The sequence below is a fragment of the Acanthisitta chloris genome, unplaced genomic scaffold, assembly GCF_000695815.1.
Source record: "Acanthisitta chloris isolate BGI_N310 unplaced genomic scaffold, ASM69581v1 scaffold1433, whole genome shotgun sequence".
In the NCBI taxonomy this organism is placed as follows: domain Eukaryota; kingdom Metazoa; phylum Chordata; class Aves; order Passeriformes; family Acanthisittidae; genus Acanthisitta; species Acanthisitta chloris.
Genome location: NW_008664094.1, coordinates 27,399 through 45,893, shown reverse-complemented (window position 1 = coordinate 45,893; position 18,495 = coordinate 27,399). Strand labels below are relative to the sequence as shown.

The 18,495-nt window shown below is 35.1% G+C and overlaps 1 protein-coding gene across 1 annotated transcript in view; it reads left to right on the top strand.

Moving 5' to 3' along the window:
• Positions 1–18,495, top strand: part of ATP8A1 (ATPase, aminophospholipid transporter (APLT), class I, type 8A, member 1) — a gene marked incomplete at its 5' end in the record, with an annotated part of 42,542 nt that overhangs the window by 6,358 nt on the left and 17,689 nt on the right. The window contains 8 exons of the mRNA XM_009071177.1: positions 2,362–2,431; positions 2,940–3,024; positions 6,011–6,150; positions 8,007–8,145; positions 9,244–9,308; positions 13,317–13,489; positions 16,251–16,434; positions 16,548–16,658. Coding sequence (XP_009069425.1) covers positions 2,362–2,431; positions 2,940–3,024; positions 6,011–6,150; positions 8,007–8,145; positions 9,244–9,308; positions 13,317–13,489; positions 16,251–16,434; positions 16,548–16,658 — 967 coding nt within the window. The remainder of the gene's footprint in view (positions 1–2,361; positions 2,432–2,939; positions 3,025–6,010; positions 6,151–8,006; positions 8,146–9,243; positions 9,309–13,316; positions 13,490–16,250; positions 16,435–16,547; positions 16,659–18,495) is intronic.

Genomic DNA, 18,495 nt, shown 5'->3' with positions numbered 1-18,495 from the left:
GAATTGTGCAGTGTTGTGCCCATTCTTTTATTCTGTCACCTGGAACAACAAATACAAAAATTGCAACTGTCTCCTGGCAGCCAAAACCAGAGAGTGTATCTGTGGGGCAGGGGAAAGCAAGGCACTGTGTCAAAGATCCAGAAGCACAGAACATTGTACGTTTGCTGTCATTCCAGTGCTGAGTATGTGCACTCTCTTTTCACCTGGGCCCCTTGCAAAGATGAGTAAGATTTTGAGCATGTGATTCCTTGTGTCAATAAGTATAAGCCATGTCCACTCTCAGTGCACAAACTGCATATCAGTCCTTGCATCAACGTGTCATTACTGGCAGTTCTGCTGAATGAGGTTTTGATTTGCATCTGCTTGTTTTCTTAGAGGAATGCATTGCATTTTTAGCACCAGAATTCATTTCCATGGCAAGTATGGAGTATATATGTACTAATAATATCTCAATACCTGGAGTAGGTACTATCTATTTGATTGTTACAGTTTCTTGTTTTGTGCTAATTGATGGTATCTCTGGATGTGTCCAACTTCTAGGCTGACTGTCATTTTCTCTGTCACTGTCTGAGCAGACATCTTCTGTTCAGTATTTTTCCCCTTATATCTGGGTTGTCCTTGTGGCTGCTCACATCACCTCTGTGGTGAAGAAAACAAAACTGAACAGTGATCTCACACTGGCAGTTATTTGTGATAGTGTAATTTTGTGGTTTACTGTAGTTCACCAGGAAAAGGAAATAAAACTGTCACTGCAATGAAAAGACTCATAAGAAGTTATAAGTCCTTGACAGTAACTCTTGCTCATTAGCTTTATTGCAGTTTTACTAAGAAAGTGTATGTCTGTCTTCATAGCTAGAGTTTCACACTGCTGCAGGAAAGCACTGTTGATTCTGTGATACATCTTCAGTAGAACATTAGGCAGCTGTATGAAGGACTTCATGATCTCTGTCTTCTGGTATTGCAAGACAAGTACAAAACTGCTGAGTTTTTACCTGTCAAGGGCAAATGTGTCAAATTATTGTTTGTGTAAACCCAAAATTGCTGTAATTCCTCCATGATTTCTCAACCAAACATTCAGGCAAGTGTAATGAATTTAAGTAACAGTCATCTAGATAATCTTGCCAGGAATCAATGTGGATCTGAAACTTGCTTTTATTTTAGGCAACTTAACTGCACTTTAGATGATCTTAATTTCTCCACTGTTGTCAAGCAGATCCCCAGCTGGACACTGTCTAAAGGTTTTTGGCATGTGACTTTTCTGTCAGTTTTTGGAGGTGAAATTGGAAAGGAGTTGCAGCAGTCAATGGCTTTATATGCTCTCTTTTCAATATTCAGAGTAACAATGTAATTTGATATTGCTGTTCAGATGTCTGTACTTGAAACAAAGTGCACGCACAGGTGGAATAGGAAAATATTTTCCTAAGGATACTATTCAGTCAGTTACTTCACCAGTAATTATAAAATTCTTTCCTCCACCAATGTCCATACATTCCATTTGCAGGATGTTTTCCATGGCAGCCTGAACTTCAGGAACCAGTCATACAATAATGCTATTTGATGATGTATAAATGGGATCCAGTTCCAACAAGAACCAAGACTGTAAAAAGACCATTTATTTCCATCTCTGTTGTGTATTTTACTGCAAACTGTTGTGTGAGAAACATTTTGTAGCCTTCAGTAGTTTCTGTGGATTTGTTTGTAAAGCTGAAGTTTGAAAGAATTGCAATATAAATACACATTTTGACAGGACATGATCTTGAATCCAAAGAATACTTTGTTGGCAAACCTCAAAGGGAGGACAGAAAGCAGTGACAGTCTTCTCCATGCTTTCCTAAAAGTCTTACCTCAGTCACAAGGACAAAAGGAAAAAAATACTGGATCTCTTTAACAACTGTGAACCAGAGAGCACTTAAAATGAGACAAGCTCCTTTCCAGTTCTTAGCATATTGAGAACTGTGGGATGACAATAATAGGATTGCAGCACAGTACAGTGTACGAGAGACTCCGAGAAAAAAGAAAAAACTGCAGCAGTCTGTGATGCAATATGTCTCTGTGATATTTATCACAAATTCTTTGTGCTTTAAGATGCTTTTTTTGTGATCAGTAGACCATATTCATGTGAAGGTGAAGATTCTCAAGTTTGGTTTTATGGGAAAATGGCCTACAGAACTATGCACAGAAAAATAGTTTATTATTTGACAGTAAAACTGGTTTCCATCCCAGTCACCTGGGAACATAATTCAGGATATATAGCCCTGACTTCTTTTCCTTTGTCTTATATAAGATATTGATATACTTAGGTAAAAGATTGGTAAATATATTTATGAACCACCTTATATAGGACATTTATTTCTTTTTCAGCACTAGGAAGAGAATGTCAGTGATAGTTCGCACACCATCAGGAAAATTAAGACTCTACTGCAAAGGAGCTGTGAGTTTTGTTTTCCTCCTAGCAAACACGTACTACCAGTACAAATATGAAAGCAAAAGGTTTTTTATAACTGCAGTCAAAACATTGAAAATGTGGGGAAAGGAATGTTGATGCCTCTTCTAGTTGACATCATTTTGCTGTGTAGCTGTTTAATGTGATGGACTAGTTAACAACTTGTTTTGCTAACTGCCTGTTGGTATGACAGACCTCTTCATCCTGTTCTTTGTATTGGACTAATGCTTTTAATCTTCCTGTTAATTGCTTATTCCCTTCAGAAGGGACTCACCTAATACAATTACCCTTCTTTTTTCTTTGTAACTGTGGTAGTAATGAGTCTAGAAGATGGGGTGCAAGCTGGAGATCCTCCAGGTGGATCTTCCTTTTGACTGTCCTCTGCCTGAAAATATACAGTTTTATATATTCTTCTGCCAATTTCCTACATTATTTGCATTGTCTATGCAAAAAACTTCAATAAAATCATTGTGAATTGATTTCATTTGTTTTCTAGGATACTGTAATATATGACCGTCTTGCTGAAACTTCAAAATACAAAGAAATCACCTTAAAACATCTAGAGCAATTCGCTACAGAAGGTGGGTGATATTACTCAATAATAAAATAAATAGGAATTTCAGTTACTGCTCAGCTTTTCAGTTTTTCAATTTTATGTTGTTGTAGTGTTTTACTCATGTTAAGTCTGAAAATGAAGTTTTAGAAATGCCTCCTTACAAAAGGTCTCCTTCTTCCTGAGGTTTCAGTAATAAGCTCATGCCTAAAAAAACAGCCAAAACAACCCAACACACCCACAGAGTACACAGTGGAGTCTTTTAGCCAAAATGTTTTTTTCCAGAGAGCAAACACAATGCGCATTATTTTTTCTGAGAAGATCTCATTTGCCATGATTGCTTTCATGTCCCACACACAGTGAATGCTGTAGGGATGGCACACAGGAAGAATTAGCCAAAGTGAAGATGCTTGGAAACAATTAGTGTAGTGCTTTTAAGGTAACTTTATTCTGTATTGTTTCTGTCACCAGTCCCAATAAGGGGAATTGCCAGCATTCCATGGGCTGGGTTTTGGTATCTCTGCTGTTTTAATAATCACTTTTACAAATAGTTGCCAGAGGTGGGGAGCCCCTCTGTAAGGGTTTGTGAAGTAGGAATAATAAATTTAAAAGACTGTGAAATGAAGATGATTGATCCAGGCAGCCAGTGAGTTATTTTGTAGCAGTGGTTTGCACAGTACAGATGGGAGCAGAAAAGCACTGTAGAAAGGTTTCTGCAGTCATGTAAGTTGTTCTTAAGCACATTCCCTAGATCTTCCATGCCATCCCCCCTTCCAGGTATCTTAGGAAAGGATTGCAGTATTGTACTGTGCAGTATCAGTGTTCTAATTTATTAGTGAGTTGGGAGAGAGTAGTTGGAAGCAGAATTGCAGTAGTTAATGGTAACCTGAACTACAGGTTTTTTACCTCTTCAGTTTTTTATTACACTGTCACTAGAACATTAAAATGATCTTTAATGTGCCTGTTAAGTGCTTACACTGGAAAGCAACTTCATAAAAATATTTTCCCTCTAAAATACAATCCTTACCTTTTGTTAACTGATGTCTGACCCAATATTCTTATATCAGTAAAGATCATTTTTCTGTCACATGTTTGACTTCTCTAGTTTTTGACTTTTGGTTTATAATGGAATTTAGAGTTTTGATGAGTGTCTTCAGCTTCAGTCTATTGATTCTGGTAGTGACAGCAGAAGCAAGTCACACATCTTTTATTTTGTTAGTTTTTCATATTAAGATCTCTGCAGGAAACATGTAGTCTTAAATAATCTTAAAGTAGTAAGTTAAACTTACTACTTAAAGTAGTAAGTAAACTATACAAAAACGTTGAAAGCAGAATTAAAACAAATTTGTCTGATGCTACAAGTCAAAACCTCAGATACACACTGGGCTTCTGTAAAGGTTTACCCAGAAGTAGTGAAGGAAAGGTTACTTAGATGTAAATTTAGTTTAGGTCATAGGGCTGTGTGTTTGGTTACAAACAAGGTAAAAATAGATGGATATTTGTGATCCTGTGTGAATTGATGCAAAACTTTCAGTCCAGTTCTTAATTACTCTTTTCATTAAATCAGTCATGCAACTCCTAAGCAGTCAGGTTGGACCAAAACTAATCAACATAAAAAGTGAAGAATTCCACCTGTCTTTAGAACCACTGTACATACGTATGAGTGTTGAGAAGTTTCTTCAAGTACTTTTTGTATTCTTCTTTTCAACAGATGAAAAGATTTACTGTTCAGAAGAGTGAATTGCTAACCTTTCAAAAGCATAAAATTCTGTCTTTAAAAAAAAAGTACATATCTCTGGAATTGATTAAAAAATGGGTATTTATTTTTGCATCAGATTTAAGTTGCAGCCAGTGATGTTCAGAGGTTCTCATGAGTATCCTTTCATGTGGCAGTACAGTATGTCCTTGGCATTTGCTGCATACTCTTGGTGTGTTGTTCAAAAATGAAGTGGTTAGCATGGCTGGCATTTATATGTAAGCATTTATTAAGCTTGAGTGTTAATTTCTGCTTGGATAAATAGAAAAAGTGTGTCATTTTCCGGTGTTGTCCCAGTCTGTTAAGAAGCAGGCTTCAGACTTCAGGATATTTTGTTTTCCACTTTTTATTTGGAAGATTTTTCTATATTGCAATGAAAGGAATCTTTTTTTAAAAAAAAATTAGAAAAAAATGAATTAGTCTGTTTTTTAAAAAGAGAAAGCAAATGTCTTGAAAAATTTGTGCATTCCATACACTTGTATTTCTTTTCTTCATTTTATCCTCTGCAAAAAATAAATTGAAAGAATTGTTTACAATTGAAGGAATTTCTTAAGGGTATTGAGGAGGGGTGAAGAAGAGTGTGGTTGTAACATTATGCTGATGTATTTTAACTTATATTTTAATTTTCAGCATAGCAACATTTAAGTTTATAAAATTTTTGCTCAGAAATATAATTCAGTCTTATAGTTTTAATATTCATCCTCTGCAAAAAATAAATTGAAAGAATTGTTTACAATTGAAGGAATTTCTTAAGGGTATTGAGGAGGGGTGAAGAAGAGTGTGGTTGTAACATTATGCTGATGTATTTTAACTTATATTTTAATTTTCAGCATAGCAACATTTAAGTTTATAAAATTTTTGCTCAGAAATATAATTCAGTCTTATAGTTTTAATATTCCTAAAAATGTACATGCCATTTTTTTTTAGCAGGTGTTGAGATGGCTTCATGTTTTGTTTACAGTTCTAAGTCAGATCTTATGTACAGTTTGATTATTTTTCCCTGCAGTACCTCACCTGTATTACATTCAGATACTTTGAAACCGTTACTCTGTTGAATAAATTTCTATTTACATCACATTTTTACTTTATAAGTATTTTAAAAGTTCATCAAGATGTGCAGCAGTAAGTTGAAAATCAGGCATAAGCATAGATAAAATACAAAATAAATTCAGCTTTTAGTAGTCACTCATTGCAGGCATATCAAGGAAGGAAGGGACTAACAAATACTGATCATATTTACTCTCTGCTTCCTCTTTAGGCTTGAGAACTCTGTGTTTTGCTGTGGCTGAGATTTCAGAAAGTGATTATCAGGAGTGGTTAGATGTCTATCACCGTGCTACTACAGCCATCCAAAACAGAGCACTCAAACTTGAGGAGAGCTATGAACTAATTGAAAAAGTATGTGTGGCTTTCTGGGCTTTGGGTTGGTTGGGGGGGAGAGTGCAGAGTGGGCAGAGGGGATGAGCAGGAGTGTGGGGTTTTAAGAATTATCCTTGCTTTCTATACCATGGAAGTGAATCATTATTGAGAAATAATGCTTAGACAGAAAAGGTATCTAGCCATGTCCTGACAGGTGTGTCATGTAGTCCTTGCAAAGTCCATGTGACAAAGTCTTTGCAGCAAGTAACTACTTTGCTAGAAAGTGTTGGTTTTTTGCAAGTAACTACTTTGCTAGAAAGTGTTGATTTTTTTTAATTGAACTACTGGAAAGCTTTTTTCCAGAGTTGCTCTATGGTGTAAAACAGTCATAACAAACATTGCTTCATTGCAGAATAATCTTAGAGCCATAGAGTAGTCAGGGTTGAAAGGGACTTTTGGAGGTCATCTAGACACAAATCCCTGCTCACAGCAGGGTGAGTTTTACAGTTTTTCTTGCCCAACATTTTGAGGAAGTTTCAAATATGTATAAGGAGGGAGTTTTCCCAACTGCAGTAGGTAATTTTTTATTTTTTTTTTTTAGTGCACAGCTGGTCTTTTTGCTCTTTTTTTTGAGTTAACATTTTTATTGCTGCAGAATGTGAGTGTTGCCTCTTGCCCTTTCACCATGCATCTTAGAAGAAGATGCCTTATTTTTTCCCATTTTAAACTCATCCTGCTTCTTCAGACACTTTTAATATACTGTGCTGTGGGCCCTAAGCTATTTTTATGTCCCTCTGCTGGACTTGCTCTGCTTTGTCAACCTGTCTTGTACCAAAGGCCCACAAAGGGAAGTAATGCCTAGATACAGCATCACAGGAGCAGAGCTTTGAGTTTCCCTTGGGTTTCTGGCAGTGCTGATGCTGGAGCAGCCAAGCAGAGTTAGGCTATACTGCCTCAGCAAGACTAGCTCCCATGGCTCCTAAATCTGTAAGAAAAAGTAGTGCATGACACCTGTAGTGTTTGAAGTTTGGGTACTTGAATTTTGGGGTAGGTTATTTTGGTTTTTTTTCCTTGGAAAGGATCAGAGATGGCATTGATGAAACTGCTTGAAATTCAGCACCTCAAAAATCTGCAGCATTTAATTCATGAAAAAGAAGATTGAAGGTATATAGCTTCAGTCACTCGTGGGACTTCAGTTTCCATAGATGAGCAGTTTATCCAGATGTGACAAGACAGACTTAAATCTATGTAGCTTTTTAATGCCATGACAGCCCTGCTAGCATTACAAATTTTTGTGTTAGCTGTACAAGGACTTTTTCAGTATGCAGGCCATGCTACAACCAGGAGTGCACACTGTTAGTTTATATTGGTGTCATCAACAGGATTTTAACTAGTTTTAAAGGTACAGAAATAGGCAGTGTAAAAATGGCTGTATTCACAAAAACTGTGTGGATTTGCTGCCTAGGAAGTTAAAACCAAACAAAATCAATACTGTGGTTTTAAGATGAATTGACAATTGGTTTGTTTGGGTTTTTTTACAAATTGAAGAGGAATCATTACAAGAGAGAAGGCATAATAAAAGCACTCCTTAAGTCTTCAAATCAGAGAGGTGCCCCTCAGGAAAATAACTGTGGCTGAACAAGCTGCTGAGCTTGTGTATAATTGGGTGAAGTTTGAGAGATCACACTGTGCAGTTTGTCAAGCCACATAGATATCTAAGTTAAAGCTCATAGGAATAAACTGCCAGGTTCTTTAATTGTTGATACCAAATCTGATTAGCTTAGAGAGCATGAATTTTGTCTTAAATATGGAAAGTTGAACAAAGGAAGTGGAAGATTAAAACTGAATTTAAACCAAAAAATAGCCTTTATGTATGGAATATTTTATGTTCACAGAATCTTCAGCTGCTTGGAGCAACAGCAATTGAAGATAAACTACAAGACAAAGTGCCTGAAACCATAGAGACACTCATGAAAGCAGACATAAAAATTTGGATACTTACTGGGGACAAACAAGAGACTGCCATTAATATTGGTATTATATTTGCATCTATTTGATGTCTTTGTTGTAGGTTTAGAAATAGTAGAAGTTTCTGGAGTAAAATTGTTTTTAGAATAAAATGTTATCTTGTGAAAAATACGGATATTTTATGGCATTCCAGAGTTTGAATGTTAACTTTTTTTTCAGTCACTGGCAGAGGGAGAGTGGGGAGTAGTAGATTCTTCCTCTGTTAAAATAGTAACAGCAAGAAAAATCCATGTTAGAGGGGAGGACAAAAATAGGCATTTGTACTTTTTTATAGCATATAAAACAAACTTAAAAGAATTTATTGTTTGGCTTTTGACAGTGAAAGAGAATAATAAGAAAACTTAAGTACTATTAGTTTCTCTTCTGTGTTTGTCCTTTCTTCAAAGAAAGCTGGTAGGGAACATAATCTTACCTAAAGCAAAACAATGCAGATGGTCCATTAAATTACTATAAACTTTATCATTAATCAAATGTTTCCATTTATTTTTTATTTTTATTATGAAGGGAGGAAATGAAGACTAATTTCACAATGATATATATGTATTTTTAAATAGTAATACATGAAAGCTGCTTTTAAGGTTTAATATTCTTTGCATGTGACCATATCAGCACTTTTGCTGTAGCTTAGATATGTGCCTATAATAAAGCCTTTCTGTAGTCATATGGATCCTTTTTATTGCTGTTATTAGTTCTAATCTTAAAGAACTTTCTGTATGCACATGATACAGTTGATCTGTTATTTTCAGTAGTACCTTCAGGTTTGAAGCAATACATGTAATACCAGTGTGTTCACTTTATTATGAATTGGGACATATGTTTTTGTCTGGGCAGCATCATTAGCACACAACATAGATTCCATTTAATGCATCAGAGAATAAAAGAAAAAAAATGGGAACATGTATATATGCAAATTCTGTATGAAATAAAAATTGCAGTCCAAAAATTGGCAAGACTAAGGGAAATGTGTTATTTTCTCTATCTTCCTGTAAAGCATCGCTGAATAAGGCAGAACAGTCACAAGCTGCAGCCAGGGAAAAATGCTCTGTTGTATTGTAATGGATTTTGTGGAACAGATTTTTGAAAACAAATTTTTTTTTTTAACAGGTCACTCCTGTAAACTTTTGAGAAAGAACATGGGACTCATTGTTATAAATGAAGGCTCTCTTGATGTAAGTAAAATCTGCACAGTTCTCAGTTGATGAAACATTATTTAACTGCTTAAAATATCCAGACATCATGGTGGAGGTGTCCTAAAAAATAGCTTGGAGCATCTGGAGAAACAGAAAATTCTGCTAAAACCATGATTTGGGGAGGTGTCAGTTATTTTTGGTTTGGGGGACTTCTCTTTTGTTCTTTGTTATAATCTTCTCAGTTAATTTTAGTATTCTGTGATTGGAAGACCTTATGGGCTTTGTGATTTTGGAAGGTGTAAACTGCTTCCAATTATTCAGTGATATATTATCACAGTGTAGCTATTGCACAAATGAACTTCAGAACATTGAGCACATATTCCATGGAGTAGATTTCATCAGTGCAGGCACAAAGCCACGAGCTTTACATGCTTCTAGTAGCATCAATATCCAAAACACTATTCCAAATTCCTTTCTAATATTTCTTACAGAATACTTAGTATCTGCCAAAAGTTGTTATTGTGTGATTAAAGAGCTGAAATTGCAATCAGGTATTGAAGTACAGGTAAGGGTTAAAACTACCAGCTTGGAAGGATACAGTGCTTTGCAGAGAAGAGATTATTTAGATAAGGTTGGAATGCAATATTAAGTGAAAAAATCCCATGAGGGGAAAGGACTTAAATCCTTCTACCACTCTCTAAGGGAGACTTAGAGATGAACTTAGGAATGGAAGAATTTCCTCAGTGAGAAAACTCACTGTCCAGAAGGCTTCAGGAGGAAATCCTCTAATGAAGTTTGTTACTCTACATTGTGGTCAGGTTGCTCAAGATAAGACTTAAGGAGAGAAAGTGAAAAGGAAGTTTGAGAGTCATCAGTAGTGCCTTAACTGAAGGATTCCATGGTAGCATGGAAGAATAGCCTATGGCATGAGTTAAAATACTTACTGGGCTTTTTAATAAGTATTTATTTAAATGTTTTGACCCATTTAGAATTACACATTTTCAGCATCAGTTAGTATGAATTTAATCATGATGACCTTATTCCAAATACAAATTTGAGCGACCTATTTTTGCTGATAACATTTGAAATTAAATCCCAAATTCAGGACAGACAGAAGCTGTTGATTAATGTCTGGAACCAGAGTCTGTTGATGCAGTAAGCAACTTTTGACACAAGTAGCCTGTGATATTAATGCAGAGAGGAGATTTTTCTTTTCTTAGTTTAGTTCATCAGAGAGCTTTCGAAAGATTGCAATCATTGTTTGCTTTAAAAACAGGGAAAGTTTTTGCATTAAGCCCTTAACTTTGCCTTTGATTTTTTTTTTTCACTCCCCAACAAATCTCTCAGTAAAAATTAACCTATACAAGTAAGAACTTCTATATTTAGCTTATTTGCAAAGATTACTGCATTTCAGAACTGCTGCAGTACTTCATAGGTTTGAAGTGCAAAAGATTAACAACTTTGTAGATTTCTTCATATGTAATGCAATAAAGTGAGGTACTAAAAGGAGTCAGATAAGAACTCTTTAAACAAGCATTACACGTTGATCAATTCTAGTATCATTACTAAAAAGTTCAATAAATACCTATTAAGCAATATATTTTTAAAATACATGTATATAAATACAGTTTAAGAATGAAAGATAGTAGCTGATAAGAGAACTGCACTGTAGTCCATAATGCAAACTGAGGTGTCTCAATTGTATAGAGATTGGGAGATCCTTTCCCTGTGTGCCTGAAGCACATTCAGAGTACCTGGGGATGCAAATATCTTATGGCAGCAGAATTTCTATAGGCAAACTGGTCATTTGCAAACCTGTTTGTGGCAATAACATATATCATGGGATTTTTCAGTAGTAGGTAAATCTAGTAATCAGATAGTTGAGAGCAGGAGGCAGTTAAAAAATAATAATAAACTACATCTACAAAAATATTTAAACAAGACTCCATTTAATGTTGTCTGCCTCATTTGATGGTGCACATTTCACTGCTTGATTAATGTCCTACCCTTTGCTTGCTGATGTGGTTTGAATCACATGTCAGTCTCTATTTCTAGTGTGACTGAAAAAAAAATGGCCTTGAAAGTTGTGGTGGAGGAGTGGATCAGGTCTCAGGAAATGAAGAGGGGGTTGAACTGCTGTCATTGCAGAACCTCAAGTCAGTGCAGCTGCAAGGGTGATTTTTTTGCATTCCAGCAACAGTTGGCAAGAGGCTGTAATATTGGAATATTGTCTGTTAAGGAATATGGCTGAAACTTTGGCTTCTGAACAGCATAGGTCCAACTCTTGTCCTGGGACTCTGTACTCCCGTGAAGGTTGTTGGACAATTCAGTTTCCTCAGCACAGGAGGAGCTGAGTAACCATGAAACCTTGAAGAAAATAATCCCAGTGTAATGAACCTGTGCATTTAGGGTCTTCTAGAATCTGTGGCAGACTTTCCTCCCTGTGTCTGTAAAGTATAGCCTCAGCTATATAAAGGTGTTGATAGATTTATAGAATTTAAGAAGGTTGGCTTTTCTTGGTGTGCATACTCTCCTGACAAACACTGAAACACTAGGCTGAAAACAGTGGCAGTAAGTGGATGCTTCTTGGCCTTGCTGTTAAAATAATAGTACATGTCCATTGCATACCAGTGGCTTCTCCTATAAAGTAGCTAGCTCAGCTCTAATCCTTTTGTGGACAGGCTGAATCCCCTTTGCCCAAGACACACAAAAACAGTTTTAACAAAACAAATACCTCCTCATTGTGGCCATTGTTATGACCTTAGCATGCAAGATAGAGGAAGTTAGAGTAAAAAATATATTTGTCCAGACTCTATCACAGCTCTGTGAACTGAGTTTACAAAGAATATGCTGAAATAAAGATCCTCTTTTATATGAACCAATACTCTTTTGTATGAAATTAAAAAAAAAATATCCCAAACCCACCCAGCTCCCCACTCCCCAATAGGTATTGGCTGGTAGAAAACTGAAAGCATTTAGATATCTCTCTTTTTGCAGCATAGTTTGCTTTGAGGCTTTACTCTCATGAACATCTGCTTAGCTTTACAAACAAAATGTGGGTTTTGTTAGTAAGTTCTTATAGTTGCATAAAAGAGCACTGAGTTTTATTTTGCCTTCATATTAACCTATTGGGCTGCTAAATTACAGTATACTACTGTTATTTAGAGACAGAAGTCATAACATAGCCTTATTCTTTTAATTGTGAACTTGAACGAGAAAACAGTTTGATTACCATTCAGTTGCACTGAGAAGTACTTAATGGAAATGGTATCAAGTGAATAAGGGACATTTTTATACTGTTTTTAATTTGAGGCCTGAGATTTCAGCATAGGGAATAAGCTACAAAGGAATCTTAAATATTACAGTTTTACAGTTGGGGTGTTTTGTTTTGTCTGTGGGAAACGATGTTAAAGGCTTTACTAAAATCCACCCAGACATCCACAGGCTTTCCCTCATCCATGAACCAGGTCACTCTGTCACAGGAGGAGATCAGGTTGGCTTCTAAATTCAGTATTTTATAAGCAGGTGTTTTTTTCCATCTTGATGTTATAATTGTTCTATTACGTTAAACTATAAATTTAATGTGATAGAATTATCAGTTATAATGCATCTACTTCTGATTTATCTCTGTTTCCTGTAGTTTTTTCTGAACATTTAGGACCATTTTATATAATAGCAAATGGAAATTGTTTCATCTGGTTTCTATATATATGTGAATCTTCTTTTGCATAGGCATATGTAAAACTTATTTCATAATGTCTTTTGGCAAATATTTATACAACTATTGTTGTCATTCAGAGAGCATTAACTTACACACACTTTTTTTGGGCCAAGTGCAAGAGCCATTGGACACACCATTTCGACTGTGGTTTCTAATACACAGCTGTTGCAAATATTCTTTTACTTTAATAGTCTTTGCTAGCACAATCAAAAGACAATTTCCACAAAATGAAAATGGAGTGTTTCTGATCACACTGGGAAAAAAATGGACTTAAGAATAGTAGGAATGCAAAATAATGGACACAACGGGGTTTTTTTGTGCAACAGGGAACAAGAGAGACACTTAGCCATCATTGCAGTACTCTTGGTGATGCTTTAAGGAAGGAAAATGACTTTGCACTCATCATTGATGGTAAATCTCTGAAGTATGCTTTGACATTTGGCGTGAGACAGTATTTCCTGGATTTGGCTTTGTCATGTAAAGCTGTTATTTGTTGCAGGTAAGGTTTATGTTGTTCTCTCTCTCTGTGTTATTGACATATGAAAATCAAAAAACTGAAGTGATGAAATGCAGTCATTCAAGCAAAATATCTCTGTAGAGCAGTTTGCAACAGAGCATACCTGTCAAAGTCATTCGGATGCAGATTTCCAGAAAAATCATTTGTAATCCATCGAGGGTAGTCTCAGCAAGGTTGATTCACTAGTCTTGAACTTGAATGGGTCCTACAGTTAACTGCAGGTTTCAGCACATCTGCATTCTTTTGTAGATCTTCCTCCACAGGCTACTTTTCTGTCAGATCTGGTTTGCACTGTGTAAGGAGTGCACAAAAATGTTAAAGGTACTACACTGGGTACTTTTTATTTTCTGAAGCTGATGGAAACACCTTTTTTGATCATTATTATGCTTGATTGTTATGGGGTTCCCTTATACAATCAAACCTTAAATTCTTTTTTTTAAATATCAGCTATTAGAGCTCTAAGCTTCCGTTGTTCCAATAAAATAAAGCAGATTCATCTGAAAAGCCTGTTCCAAATGGAGCTGGTTTCTGCCTTGAAAAATGTAAGGGAAAAGCAAGTAAGGTTATAGTACCCAAATAATCACCTGGTTTGTAGTCTTTGCATTCTTAAGCACTGTGTTATGCCACCAAGGGCTTTTTTAATTAGTTAATTTTTTTTGTTAAGCTTTGTCGCCATTCTTCAGCCTGAAACACTCTGAATTTCAGACTAATGTCTTACTGTCTTTTAAACTGAGATTTTACACTGATACACAGTTTATATTGTGTATAAACATCTTCCTCATTGCAATAGTCTTTCTGTCAGCTGCTTGTGTTTTGCTCAGTGTAGTAACAAGCAGGAGTTGCATGCAGAACTGCTCTTCAAAACTGTGTCTCTCTTTCTTCTCTTTATTCAATTTCAAAATATATTTTATGCCACTCGAAGATATAATATTGCTGTTCTGTTGAACTGTAGAACCATTGAAGGATATTCTGTACATTTGTCTTTTAGCGTTTGCATTTTTGTGATGAAACAACGAAGTGCAAAATGAAAGTTTCTGTTCTAGTAGCATTCTCTGCAATTTCTGCACTTCCATAATATACTTTAGTCAGCTGGTTTCAATACATACCTAGATATATGTTCTGACATACTTTGTGGTTGTTTAAAAATTGGCTACAGTTTTCAAACTAAAATACTTGCTTGTAGCACTCACTGTTTTAGTGTGTACTTTTTAAATATCACATTCTTCCCAAAAGTCAAAATTGTGTCAAAATATTTTTCTGTTAATGCTCCATCTTTAGTAACAAAAACTTCATTTCCTTATTTGTGAGCTTGAAAATAAAAAAAAATAGATAATTTTTATTAAGTAAATCCCTTAGATATATCTATAATATAAATACATACAAATGTCTAAATCATCCTGACTAAACAAAAATGTAGGCCTTTTCTTCATCCATATATAAGTAGTAAACATTTTAAGCTCTCCTTGGTTCTAAAAGGAAAATTACATCACTGTCTGATAAGTTTTCAGACTCTATTCACTTGTTCAGAAGTATTTATTGCTAATACATTCTTCCTAAGACTAGCCATAACACAGATGAAGCTGACAAATATTCAGTAAACTTTTCTTCTCAAAAAAAAAAAAATAAAAAAAATCTACGTTACTAATTCCAAGCAGATGTTTGGCTTAAAGACTTTGACAAACTGAATTCCAACTCTGCATTGGTTTGAGAGTAATGTGTGCAAGAAGAATGTTAAATGGATTATTCTGTAGTAAAAATGTAATAATTTGACTAATGTATACAGTCAAAGAAAGATTGTATTTCCTTTTAGGTAGCTTGCTTTTATTATTGCCCTCGTTAGTACTGGTTTTATGCTCTTAAAAATCAATCTGTATAAATAGGGCAGTATTTTTTTTCCACATTCACTTACTGGATTTGATAGAAGTCTTTGAGCTATAATTCTTCAAACTAGAAAAAAACTTGTCCATCAGGAATCTCATTAATAATACAACAGTATTATTTTCTCAATTATGATGAGGCTTTCCAGTTTTCACATAGCAGAATATTGTCTTTGGGACCCTCAGCTTGCAGGAGCAGCCTTAGGACAGATGCCACAAAAATTTTGGTGTCTGGTCATAGCATTTCTTTCATTCCTGAGCTTGTGAGTTCTGTACAGCTGTCTTGGTTCAGGTGGGAACTGTGCTCATGGATTTGTCCCCTCAGTTGTGGATAGACATTCTCTTAATGACAGATTATTGGAACAGTCCTGAAAAGAGCCAGGGAGAAATTACCAATAGATTAAGTAGCAGATCAAGATGATCAAAGTTAATTCCTCTAATTTATCAGAGCAGGCTGTGTTAACATAGTGGCAGTCCACTCTTTGTGCCTGTTTGCTTTGACAACTGTTCGTTAAATATCTTCTTGTTTGTGTATAAAATACATATTTAAACAGGAAAATAAAAAAGCATAACAATAAAATATGCCAAAATTTGCAATCATTTTAAGTTAATACTGGTAGTGGCTGCATTTGGGGTTCCTTCCATTACCCTGTTTTAAGGGCCCCTGGATTGCTTTAACAAATCCAACTTTTCTATGAGTTTTGCTGGGAATGTGGTTTTAGCTTATAGGGCAACAAGACCATGTTGCTGACCAGGATGTTAGTTGGCCTGTTTTTATTACCTTATCACAGAACATAAAGCATGTTTTGAAAGTACATTAATTTGGAAGTCCTGTATTAAACTTGTTTCTTTGTGTTATCCCTTAGGGTATCACCACTTCAAAAATCTGAAGTTGTAGAAATGGTTAAAAAACAAGTTAAGGTAGTAACTCTAGCGATTGGTGATGGAGCAAATGATGTTAGTATGATACAAACAGCACATGTTGGTGTTGGTATTAGTGGGAATGAAGGTCTACAGGCTGCTAATTCTTCAGACTACTCAATTGCTCAGGTAAGTCATTACACTGCAAAATACTACAAGAAAGAATTTGAATATCAGATTAGTATTGGTATATGTATGTGTTGATTGTATGTATGTTAATTTTTCATGTTTTTTTTCTGCAGTTCAAATATTTGAAGAACTTGCTATTGGTTCATGGAGCCTGGAATTATAACAGAGTAGCTAAATGCATCTTGTATTGCTTCTACAAGAATATAGTCCTTTATATTATTGAGGTAATTTTCCAGTACATTAAATGTTACTTCTTGAAAGTAAAGACTTTATTATTTTGAACTTTTGATTGTTATATATGATTTTAAAGAAGCATTTAAGCTGTCAATAGGCAGTAGTACTGTATCTTGCTTTTTAATAAACTGATTAACAATAGTGATTTTTTTTTATACTTTTAAAACCCCAATTGTCTTAAAAAGATGGACTGAATACTATTACTAAATGTTTGTGTTGCATGACATTGCTAGTTTATTATAATTCTGTATCTATAACATCATTACAGTAATTAAGGAATACAGTTAAAGGTAGCTTAAATTTACCAGGAGATGTATGTTTAAGCTCTTTGAGTCAATGTTACATTTTCCCCTTTCCTTCATTTTCTTTCAACAGCTGCTTGCTTTCTTAGAACTGAGTATGTCTCTAGTATTTATGCTTATAATTGATTCAAACTTTATATTCACAGTGAATCTTTGGGTTAAAAATGTGGGGAAAAATGTTTAAATTTTTTGCAAAGCTTGATCACAAAGTAAATTTTATAGGTCAGTTTTATGTATTTTTACATTAATGGGGTTAACAGACATTTCTTAAACTTTCATAGGTTTTTCAATATATTTTCAAATTAGTATCTTAAACATGTACAGTGTATGTATTAGGTTTTACTGAAAGAAAATGCTTTATTTCTGGTAGATGTGGTGTAAACATTAGATTAATAGTTCCAATTTTGCTATTTATGTATGTGAACTTACACTGTTGCAGTATTTGAAAAATCTTCAAACATCTTTTCATGTACAAATGTGGCCAAAAGTGCATTTTTCTTACCATATTTTTACATTTTCTAAGTTTTCCTGTTTTCCTCTTTTTGTGCAAATAGATTTCAGTCTGAGTAGCAATGAGGTTGTAGCCCATTTAGAAAAACATAAAGAAGGTACAGAAAAAGCCAATTTATTACAGATCCTCTTGCTTTAGAAGTGATGATAAACTTTAGATCCTCTGTTTCAAAATCTGATATCTGTTAACATGATAAACTTCCAGAAGTACTGATTAGCAGTAGCTCTAGAAGTATTCGAAATAAACAGTATTAATACATACTTTGTGCTTATAAAAATCATACAAAGGTGAGATTTAGAACATACTAACTTATTTTTCTTAGTTCTCTGTTGTTGTCACCTGCAGACACATTGTAAATTTATAACTTAAATCAGATAGAAGTATCCCACCATTAGTGTTCTTCGTGAAAAAAGTCGTAGTCTCAAAGTGCAAAAGTACAGGTATTGTCTCTGCCTCAGGAGCTGATGGAAGGGCAAAGAGATCATTTTGATATGGGTTATGACCCATCAGATATATAATGCACATAAGTGTTTTGCCATATACACCTTCTCTGGAAACCAGGATGACTTCTCCTGGAGTTCCTGGATACCCAGCGTTTGTCAGCTCAGAAAACTTCCACAGATGTTAATGGCTCCTGTCAATACTGTGAGTGAATGGGCAGAAATTCATCATTGAATGTCTCCAGAAAGGACAAGTGCCAGTCTTGAGTCTCTCTTTTCAGTTTTTTGTACGGCTCAGGCGTGGGAGCAGAGAGCTCAATGAGTATTTGTAAGCTGCTGCTTAATATGCAGAAATGCTACATCAGGAAAATGTCTGTGAGGCTTTTGTGGCCACACCTCCTCTGTCTTGGAGTTTAGAAAGTAGTACTGTGAAAGGCAAGTCTGGAAGTGGCTTTAAACAAGTTTCCTTTGATTAGCTGACAATAATTAAAAATAACTACCTTTTCTTAATAGATGCATATTTTAAAATGTCTTCTCCGTACTCGTCAAGCGAGTAATGTAGAAGATTCTATTT